The sequence below is a fragment of the Bemisia tabaci genome, chromosome 2 (genome assembly GCF_918797505.1).
Source record: "Bemisia tabaci chromosome 2, PGI_BMITA_v3".
NCBI lineage: Eukaryota > Metazoa > Arthropoda > Insecta > Hemiptera > Aleyrodidae > Bemisia > Bemisia tabaci.
In genome coordinates, this window is record NC_092794.1 from 63,407,980 (window position 1) to 63,419,767 (window position 11,788).

The 11,788-nt window shown below is 36.6% G+C and overlaps 1 protein-coding gene across 1 annotated transcript; it reads right to left on the reverse strand.

The window, feature by feature from the left end:
* Positions 1-295: 295 nt before the first annotated feature.
* Positions 296-11,788, reverse strand: LOC109039535 (uncharacterized). Its single transcript, XM_072296441.1, has 3 exons — positions 9,690-11,788; positions 7,743-7,754; positions 296-5,339 (listed from the first exon to the last, which is right to left on the reverse strand). Exons 1-3 carry the CDS (start codon positions 11,786-11,788, stop codon positions 2,222-2,224), a joined length of 5,229 nt encoding a protein of 1,742 aa, XP_072152542.1. The 3' UTR covers positions 296-2,221.

An 11,788-nucleotide genomic window follows, 5' to 3' on the forward strand; every position in this document is an offset into this window, starting at 1 on the left:
CTCTCTGAAAAAATAAATAGTAATAGTAATTTTCTTTAAAAAGTTGAGAACCCCTGAATTGCGAAGATAGAAAACTTCATGGACTTCAAGATATGAGCAAAGATGTTTTAACTTGCATCTATTGCACATGTGTAAAGACAAAGCAAGAGAAAGGGGGGGGGGGAGAAATTTTGTGTAACTTTTACTGTTATTATTTACTCGTAAGCCTATTTTGAGCACAAAGCTAATTTATTTTTACATTCCAAACAAGAGTATTGATTGTTATATCGACAGGAGAAGAAAGTAAAAGATTAAGTTGTTTAAAGTTGAGCCCAATATATTTTCTATCAATACATAACATATCACAAATACATGGGGAAAAAAACTTTCTAAGAGCAAAAACAAACATTGAAACTGGAAGATATAAGAAAGTTCAATAAAATTTAATAATGTAATAATGAAAGAATATAGAACAAAAACAAAGTAGAGACAAGAAATTTACAATTTAAGACTTGGCCACATTTTGCTAATTTGTGAACGAACTAAAATATGGGCTACATACAGAGGAAACCAAAAAAAAAAAAAAAAAAAAAAGAATGCTGACAAAAATAATAAGGAAAAACACAATGATCTATGACCTACATTAAAAACATTTAGAAAAGTTGAAATGTGGATAAAAAAAAACCTGAAGCAAGGAATATTTATAGTTCCCTTTTTCAACTCTCAATCTAATAATTACTAAAGGCACAAAGAATATGAAGTGTACTTACACTGTTTAGTCATAAGATAAATAACACTTGCAAGTGACAGAGCTTTGACTAATTATACGGTAAATTTTACTTTATCTTAATTTTAAAAAATGGAAGGATATGAGAATGGACAATTGAGAACAAATAGAACAGCATATACCTAATTAAAAATTCCCCGAAAGGACCTGGACATAAAAAACAAGGAACAATAATGGGCATTTGACTGTGAAAATTAACTAGAGCAGTACAAAAAATAATCCTCTCAAAATGTGAACAGAGTGCCATGAATGACGACTGTCTGGAGACTTCCAGGAATTTTTGGGAGGACAATGATACAGAGTTTCTTTGATTAAAATGTTAAAAATAGAAGGAAGGCATGGGTTTTGTCAGTATTCAAAGCAGCCCTTACTGGTTCGTCAAATTAATAAATGTTTAATGGCACTTCAACAAAGCCTCTGAAACCTTGCAGTTTTGTAGAGGAGGAAGGATTCATTCACACACAAGAAATACAATTCTGCCGTGCTAAGGAAGAACGCCGTATGAGCTTTTCGAAGTTGTCAAATTTCTTTTGATGAAAAATTAATTTTTTTGGAAATAGTGGATATTTTTCCCCTTTTTTTCCCAAATTCTTTTCAGAAATTTAATCCGAAATGCCTGAAACTTGCAAGGAACAACGTTTATAAATTTCCTCAAGAATAAGTATTTTATCGAAAGATAAAACAAATACAATTTGACAATACTCAAATTTTAATATGGCGTTTTTCCTTGGCACGGCAGAATTGATGTCAGCAGCAAAAAGAAGAAGCAAGCTTAAAATTTGATGGTTTACATGATCAGGGATATACTGCTGCACTAACATTCTTGAGCCTGCGAGGCATAGATGGCATTGGAGGCTACCCTTTAGGTCTAAATGACATGGAGGTCTAAAAGACAATGAAATCCGATTTTGAAGGTGCTAAAAGGATCCAATTGATAAGCAACGATCTAAAGATAGTACTTAATCTATGTTTTGTCATAACCCTAAATTCCAGACATGGACAATGAAACATCTCTCCTGCAGATCTTCTCTGCTGTGAATTAAAAACCATTTTTGGCATTACTTTGCAGGAAATTCTATGAAATCAAGGATTGTCATCATGACCAGGCTTGAATTTGTAACAAGTTAAATAATTACCGAGCCATTCATGGTTTTATTTTGAAATATTTAGATAACTTTGCAGCTTATGGAGTTCCAACTGGAAGTAATTTATTTTTGTACATATAACACCGGGATTAATGATTGGAAATCAAAAGAAGACAATACTAATTTCCTCAAAGTTGAGTACTAATAAATGAGATCGTCCTAAAAAATAAAAAAACTGTATCTTCTTTATTTCCTGACAGAAAACTCGAACGACTTAACTTTGAGCTTAGGGTCAAAATTCCATAAAAAAATAAGATGGAAAATAGTTCTCACAAATACAATTTCAATAAGCCCAAAAAACTGCAGAAGTTTAACTTAGTTTTTTCAATTTCTCCAGCAATTTACCTGCTAGTCTGCCACTGCCGTTTTTAGTGGCTATCTGAAGTAATGTTTGTCCTTCGATATTTCTGGTGCCAGCTACTGCTTTAAAATCTTCTTCATCCAGATTATTCAAAGTGTTTCTGACTGTTGCGCTACCTTTTTTGACAGATTCAAAAAGATCATGTGTGGTTTGAAGTAAATCTCTAATTTTGTCATCTTTTGCAACATCTTGAGGTGTTTTATCTTTATCGTTTCGAATGTTGTAAGTACCACCTCTTTGCATTAGCCACCTTACAGCACCAATACTTGCTGCAACATGCATTGCAGATGAGCCTTTTACTGTGCGACCATTAATGTAGTCAAGTAGTTTATCGGGGCAGTCACTTTTAACTCGATTTAACAAAGCTTTCATCACCTCGAGATTACCTTTAGAAGCAGCTATATGTAATGGAGATGTTCCTTTGTTTGTTACAAGAAAATAATCTGCCCCATAGTTGATCAGAACTTTAGCAAGATCTGTTTGATCCTTTGAAATCGCCCAGTACATTAGAGTCCAACCTCCGCTTGCATGTCTTGCATTCATCACTGAGCGTTCACTTGCAAGAATGCTTGCAGCTTCTTCTCCTAGGTCCTCTGCTTCGTTGCTCACATCTTCGAATAACGTTTCTACTGACCTGAGGTATTCAATGATTTTCTCGTCCTTGGCTACCTCCAAAGGTGTATCATCATCTTTGTTCTTTCGATTAAAGATGGCTCCACTTTTTATCAGGAGTTTAACAACATCAAAATTACCCTTTTCGGCAGCAACATGGAGGGGTGTCGAGAGACCTTCTTTTGTTGTGGCATTTACCATTAAATTGTATTTAATGAGGTTCTGTTTCCTTGCATTGGTCAAAAGGGTTTTGATGATCTTCATGTCACCGAGCGAGACAGCCAGATGCAGAGGTAAATTGCCTTTGTTTGTGGCTTGAGTAAAATCAACTCCTCTCGATAAAAGAGAATTGACAATCTTCAGATTTTTATTGTTGACTGCATAGTGTAAAATAGTTGTCCCAGAAGCATTCTTTGCATTCAGAATGGCACCTGCTTGAATGCAGCACTCGACTTGATAAACGTCATTTTCAATTACTGCATCAAAGATTTTCTTAACTAGCTCAAGCATTGTGATCAATTTGGAATTTCCCAACTTATGGGCCATCTTCAATGGATAGTCATAGTTTTTTTCTCCTTGAGCCTCTATGTTGTAGTATGATCCTCTAGTGAGCAGAGCGTTGACTACATCCTCATTCTTTGATCTGACAGCAACATGAATTGGATACAAACCAGAGGTGCTCGGTACATTGACATCTGCATTTTTCTCCAGCAGCATCTTGACAATTGTGTTATGTTCTTTTTTAACAGCCAAAAGTAAAGGAGTGCAGCCATTTTCTGTGTTTCTCATATTAATTATAGGCTCATACTTCAAAAGCAACTTTACCATGTCTGCATCACCTCTCTCGGCAGCAATGTGCAAAGGCGTCTCTGTTGCAGCTACACAACCATTGACAACTCCCCCATTATTCATGATAAGCTCAACCATGTCCAATCTTCCTCGTTTAACAGCCTGGTATAGAGGTGAACAGAGGTCACAATCCCAAATTACTCCAGTTTCAGATATGAGGTACTTCAATGTTTTGACGCCATCATCACCTCTCGCTGCATAATCCAAAACCGATTGACCCATAAAACATCTTGCTCTTAGGTTTCCACCTTTCTTCACCAGGTATTTCAAACTATCTAATTTATCACAACTTGCAGCAAAATGTATTGGGGTCATACCATTATCACATGTAGCATTAATGTCTGCACCGTTTGCAATTAAGGCTCCAATGACATTTACTGGTGTTTTTTCGACACACGTAAAATGCAATGGTGTCATACCCATAGAGGCTTTAGCATGAACATTAGCTTTATTTTTAAGCAACCATTCAACGACTTGATATTGTCCTGTGACGCACGCAGCATGAAGAGGAGTCATTTTTTCATACGATACTCCATTGATAGGTGCTCCTTTGGCAACAAGAGCCTTGACAATTGCCAAGGATCCATGACCAGCGGCCTTAGCTAGTGGAGTTTCACCGATGTTGGATTTGGGATTGACTTCAATGCCTTCGACTTTTAACAGAGTTTCGACAACTTTGACATGACCCGCGTTTGCAGCAAAATGTAGGGGTGTGTTTTTCCGATGCGATTTAACATTGACATCACAGCCTGCTTGAAGGAACAAGTTCACTTCTCGTACATACCCTAATATAGCTGCTAAATGGAGAACTGTGAGACCACCACTAGTTCTGGCATGGATGTTCGCACCTTTTTCGATGAGAAGATCTATTATGTAATCTGGAAGTTGCAGGAAAAGTGCGAGCCACAATGTAGTGATCTTTGGTCCTCCTCCTGTTTCTTCGTCAATATCTGTTCCTTCTTCAATGACATTATTGGCCATAATATTGGTGTCCGCTTCTCCATCGAGAAGCAATTTCACAATTTCCTTGTTTTTTGTCTTGATTGCTAAGTGTAATGCTGTTTCTTCATCCTCAGTTTGAGCATTCACATCAATGCCTTTATCTATGAGGAATTTGACGATTTCAACATGACCTCTCGCCACCGCGACATGCAGAATAGATAAATTGTCGTAGATCCGAGTGTGAAGACGAGCTCCATTATCAACAAGCAACTTGGTTATATTCAAGTCACCATCCAGGACAGCGCAACCAAGAGGGGTCATGTGATCATCTGCTTCTACATTTAGCTCTGCTCCAGCTTTGATCATCATGTCAACAACTTGTTTATTTTTACCCTGGACGGCACTAAAAATTGGAGAGACAAAATATGGAGGCTCTTTAAAGTTTATGTCAGCACCAGACTTAATGAGAGAGCGCACTTTTTGTACGTTACCTGTCATTGCTGCTGTGTGAAGAGGTGTAGACATTATAAGACTTTTATGAAAGGGCAAATCCTTTACAAAGTCCTTGAACTCCTTGATATCGCTATCTGTTAGTTTACTCTTGGTTTCTTTAGAGCGTGGCATTTTGAAAATAGGGCTGGTTCGATGCTTCAGATATGAGATTCTTCAGATTGGGTGATAGATGTTGAAATTGCAGGTAACGACTGACTGATGGCAAAACACTTAGATGCAGGAAAACTTAAGGGAGCCAGGGAATGGATTGAAGAAACTAGAACTGTTGCAAGATCTGTAAAAAAAAAAAAAAAAACAAAACCATCAAAATTATACGCTAGGATGAATTGAGGCAAAAACTGAGGCAAGCGTCAAGACAAGTAGCAGAGTTCAAGTATAACCAAAAGCATTTTGGCCGACTGCTTTACCCTCTTTTCATCTTTCCTTACAATACCTGTAAGACAACTTCTCACTCCCCCTGTATCTGGGAAAATTACATAAAACTGCTCTGAACAGCCCTCTCCCCCCCCCTTTTTTTTAAGAAAACAAGAGAAAAAGCTTGAAAAAAAGCTGAAGAAATTATTTCTTTTTTAAGAAGGTTGAGGTTTACATATCTCACCCCTTGTAAAAACCCCAAACAGCAAACTCAGATCCCCTTCTCCCCCCTCAGTCGCTGACATGATCCTTGAACAGCCCTTGAACAAGGACAGAAGAGCAAACTGCTGTTGAAAACATCATTTTTGCACGAAGACCTGTGATGTAAAAGAGAGATGCATTCAATATTTGTTTGCATAAAACTAAATACTTAGGTACATTTCATTAACTTAGAATTTGGAGCAAAGCCGTGCTTTTAGTGCTTGAATACTATTGAGAGTTGGCTTTATGTTAGATACCTATAATTCACTTGCATTAAGTGAATATATATATAAAGTCGCTTTACAACGCACTCTGGCGTTCTACGACACCCAAACGCCACATATGCCTGTCTTCCCAGAGGTTATCGGGCAACTGACACCGCAACATCTCATATTAAGTGAATACTTTTTAAAAAGAAAAGAAGAAAAAAAAGGAAATGAACAAGTAGCAGCCTGAGAGCCTTGCTACTTATTATGCTAGAAGGAACTATGAGTATGGGATTTGTCTGCAACATAGCATAAATGCGTCCAAGTCATGTTACCAAGGATAATTTAAGAGCATTTTCCCGGCTCCTAGGACTTATTTTGAAGACCGAGACATCTCAAAGGAAATTGTGAGCTTTTCTAGCAGAAAAATCTGATGACAGAAATACCCATGTCTTGGAGTTGATTCGCAAAATCTCTTTCATTTTCAGGAGGGGCTAATTGGATTGCATTTTGCAAAAAGGAACCAAGAGCATACCCATGTCGCTAAGATTGTGAAACTTTTTTTATCCTGTAAATATGAATAGATCATCTAAACAAGTTTTATCTGTACTCCAAATAAACTATGAATTCAAGACGAAAATTACCTTTGTACATTTAAGTTTTTACATAATTTCAGGAATTTTTTGCAAAGATTGTAAGTTGCACAATCCTAGCAACATTGAAATGCTCTTGGTTCCTTTTTGCAAAATGCGATCCAATTAAAAGTGGAATCATGAGGAGAAGGGTAGGCCCACTTTGCTCTCACATGTTCTTAGATATTTGGAAGACAATTTTTGCTCCTATATGGTGCAAATGAACTTTAAACGATGAATATATGGAGAAAACTCAGAAAAAAGGATAACTTAAGGTATCAGTTTGCCGTTTTTTAATGCAGGGCAATAAAGGGGTGACTTTTTTAAATAAAAATCTTCCCTCAGAACTGAAGTACTGGGTGTGGAAAGAGCACTTCTCAGTTGCAGTGTCTCAGAATATCCACCAACATTCAGATCAAAGCTTGACTTAGGTACTATATGTATAATTTGTCAAAACTTGCACTGGATATTTTACATAATTTTAGAATGCTCTAAAAACAAATTCAGAAGATTCACCCAAGTAACTTCCTTTCAAAATACTAATTGTCAGTGGAGATTCTAGAGCACTGCTTTCGAGAAGTGCCTTTTCTCCACCCAGCGCCTTAATTAGGTTGAAATGTATTTCCATGATTTGATCTAACAGCAGTGAAGAAGTTTCTGAGATTGGGCTGAAATTGTTAGACTGTATAAAAGATCTCAAAAAACAGCTCTTAACCCTTACTTTGAGCACAAAATTGAATATCATATCACCTCTTTCCGTTCTATAATGCAGTCCAATTATAATATTATCATAGTATGAAAAAGCTGAATTCAGCACCGAAGTCGAATGAGTAAAGGACAAGAAATGGATTGCATTTAACAAAGGGAACCAGCGCAATTACAGTGTTGTAAAAATGTTGATTCTTCATAATTATCTAAAAAACCTCTCAGGATAGCAAATATGTTTTGCTCCTCACCGAAAAATTTTAAATTTCAAAGGAAAATAATTGTGTACATTTTAATACTGTACATATATTGAGTATTTGGTAAAGGAAAAAAGAAGTTGCACAATTCTGAAAACAACCGCTCTGGTTCCTTTTTGCTAAATGGAATCCAAATTACCTTCCCATCAACCTGGGGATAATAATGAACTCAACAAAGCTAATAAAGAGCAAGATATTCTTTGCAAGACAGTCTCATTCCTACTTTAACTTCCAGTTACCAGTATCCTCACCTAATGACAATGAACACAAAATTATTTCCAATACAGTAACACTAAAATTGTAAAACCACCTAAGTGAATTTACTGTGCAAAGGAGACAAGCCGGATTATAATTACCCGAAATATTGACCAACCCCACAGAGTTTTACCCTGTGATCCCACCTGGCTGTTGATCCCTGGGCACGAAAATTCATCCCAATAATCTAGGAGTAGCACATTGACAACAGAATCGGTCGCAAGGGGCTTCTAACAAGCTTACAATTAGTTAAGGGCAGCATCAGGCACTGGGGAATGACACATCAATACCCAATAATTCATTGGAATCTGTTGGCTTACAAGTTATGATTTTTTAACTGAATCTAAAATACGTTTGAGAGACATGTTGTCTTATTCTACTTGAAAAGCCATGTGATTCTGACTCATATTAAAAATGGACAGGAATTTGCTATACGGTCCTGTCTGTCACTGAAGACTAATAGAGCATGAGTTCAAGAAGCGTCCAAAAAGTGTCAATAAAGAAATAAGTTTTCATCAGGTCGTAGGTAATAAAATAAATGGAACAAAATTTAGAGGAGGGTAATATTTAATAAAATAATAAATGAGAGGTACATAAAGAGCAAACAATTTTAGAGTAAACACAGAAAGTTTTGAATAGATATTGCTTTATACTAGATTTAAAGTTTTCTGAAGAACTGACAGAAACTTACAGACAGACTTAAGAACAGTAGACAATTAGGCGCAGTGAGCTTTAAGCATTTTTTCCGAAACTACAACTGAATCATCTACCACACATGAATATTGACACTTATCTCTTACAGATTCAGTGTAATCGTTCATCCTGAACCTTAGCTTAAAATTAAACTTATAAAAAAAGAAACACTTGAAAATTTTGATGGTTTAGATGGATCATTGAAGTGAGGGTCACTGCGGTTATTTAAACATTGAGTGGAATCTGGTAGGAATCGGTTCTTTCCATCCAAATGATGAGTTGTCTAAAATTCGAGCCAAGCAAAATATTCAACTTGCAACTTTTTGCAACTTGGAGGCATTTTCAGCTAAAGCTTAAAGTGATCAAAATTGCGTAGAAAATGTATTGGTTTAATTAAAGGTAAACAGGCCAGCAAGTTCTCCATATTAGTTGAAGTGGTTATTTCTGAAATTTTGATCCCTTTGTGCTTTGTCAAAAAATACTTCACTTTGCTTATATTTTAGAAAATGCATTATTTTCATAGATAGAGCCGATTGGTGTGATTTGCTATGATGACTGAAAAAAGCCACACCCTGATGGGTCATTCATAAGACAAAGAGAGCGCCCTATCATTTTGTCTTCTATAAAGGCTTTTTAGTCTAAGCTTTGAAATAACACCCAATTTTCTGAGCTACTAAAGAATTATTACACCCATAAGCAAATCAAAAAAAAGGAGTAAGAGTAACTAAATGTATCAGGAATAACAAATCATAATTCAAAAGATGAAACGCTTTCACCATTGAATGACCCTCAAAACAGCTTAATGATAAAAAAAAAAAAAAAAATTGTAAGGCATCATAATTAAAACTCCAATTAAACAAATTGCATTAAAATACGAATAGATTACAGAATTGAAATAGTGTAATTGCAGCGTTTATATTGTTTCAAACGCTGGTCAGAATGTTTCAAAATTGTAAAGAAAGAAACATGTTTACTGAAGAAGATTAGAAAATAGTCATGAACATTTTAAAAGTTAGAAATTGAACACAAAAAACTACTAACTGAGAACAGCAGTATGCAAAAACCTTTCCTTATAATTGAGTAAAATCAATCACGTGAAACAATGAGGGAATAATTACTGAGTAAATAATAATGAAATCACTTATGTATTTTTAATTTCTTTTTCAACTTGCTGGCAAATTTAACATCAGCACTAGCGAGACCTATCTGTCTCAGGGTTTTACCTTCTTCGTTACGTGCACCAGTTACAGCTTGAAAGTCTTCTTTCGCCAAGTCGCTTAGAGAGCTCATTACTGTGGACTCAGATTTTTTAATGGTTTCAAATAGATTAGCTGTGATTCGGAGCAATTTTCTGATTTCATCATTTTTGGTAAGCTCCTGTGCTGTTTTATTGGCGCCATTTCGAATGTTATAAGTTGCCCCTTCTTGCAATAGACAGCGAACAACATCTACATTTGCCGCAACATGCAGAGCAGTTGAGCCATTCACAGTGAAGGCATCGAGGAGATCTCTAACTTTAGCAGGGTTGTCACTTTTTGCTCGATTCAGAAGTGCTTTGACTGCTTTGCAATCGCCTTTTGAGGCAGCAATATGTAATGGAGATGTTCCTTTATTTGTTACAAGAAAATAATCTGCACCATTATTCACAAGAACATTAGCAAGATCCGAGTGCCCCTCAGAGATAGCCCAATACAGGAGTGTCCATCCTCCATCAGCATGTCTTGCATTCATTACAGAACGTTGACTTACGAGGATATTGGCAACCTCTTCTGGTCCATCTCCTTCTTTTAAGGCTTTGAACAAACTTTCAATGGAATCAAAGTAATTTGTCATTTCTTTGCTGCTAGATAGGCGCACCGGTGTTTTCCCTGCTTTGTTTTTAGCATTAAAGACTGCTCCATTTTCGATCAGAAGTTTTACTATATCAAAGTTGTCCTTTTCAGCTGCAACATGCAGGGCTGTTGCTTTTTTTTCTGAGGTTGCAGCATTAACAACAAAGTTGTACTTTGTAAGGTCAAGTTTTCTGGCATGGAGCAAGAGAGTTTTAATAATACTAATGTCACAAGCTGCCACAGCGAGATGTAAGGGTAAATTACCTTTATTAGTTGCAAGAGTGAGATCAGCTCCTTGTGCCAAGAGCATGTTAACAATTTCTAGATTTTTATTGCTTACAGCGAAGTGTAAAACCGTTCTCCCGCTGGAGTCACGAGCATTTACAATAGAACCTGCTTCAATGCAGCATTTTATTTCATGTATGTTACTTTTCTCCACTGCCGTAAACAGCTTAGCAACCGATTCAAGAATGGTGATTAATTTTGAATTTCCAACCTTCCTAGCTACATTAATTTGAGGACCAGTATTACTGTTCTTCCCATTGCTTGGTATTTCAAAATAAGCTCCTCTGTTGAATAATACCTTTACTATGTCTACAAGTCCTTGAGAAATGGCAATATTGATTGGAAAAACATTACCTCTACCTGGTGCATTGACATTAGCCCCTCTTTCCACTAGATCTTTTACTGTTGTTAAAAGTTTATTTTTTACAGCAAGAATCAGAGGAGTAGATCCTTTCTCTTTATCTAGAACATCAAGGTGAGGTCTGTACTTTAAAAGCAATTCTGCCAAACCTTGGTTTCCTTTCTCCACAGCAATGTGAAGTGGAGTTTTTCCAGTTGTCATTTCTGCAGAATTAACATCTGCACCATGTTTCAATAAAATCCTGGCTACTTGTTGATGACCTTTAAGAACCGCAATAAGAAGAAGCTCATTGCTTAGATCAGCATCTGTTTCTGTGAGAAGTAATTCCACTGTTTTAACGCTACCACCTTTGACCGCATGGTGCAGGACAGAGAGACCAGAACTACAAGTAGCATTAGGATTGGCACCTTTGTCTAATAGGAACTTTACCAGTTCAATGTGATCATGCTGAGCTGCGAGGTGCAGAGGAGTGGCACCCTCAACAGACTTGTCATTGATATTTGCACCTTTCGCGATGAGAGTTCGGAGTAAATTCACAGACACACCTTTAGTGCATGCAAAGTGTATTGGACTGATGCCACCCACACTAGGGGCACTCACATATGCTCCATTTCTTAACAGCCACTCAGCCGTCTCTTCTTGGCCTTTCAAAATCGCTACATGGAGTGGAGTCATGTTACAATATGAAACTCCATTGATTGGAGCTCCTTTAGCAATCAGCATTTTTACAATGGATAAAAATCCATTGCCAGCAGCCAT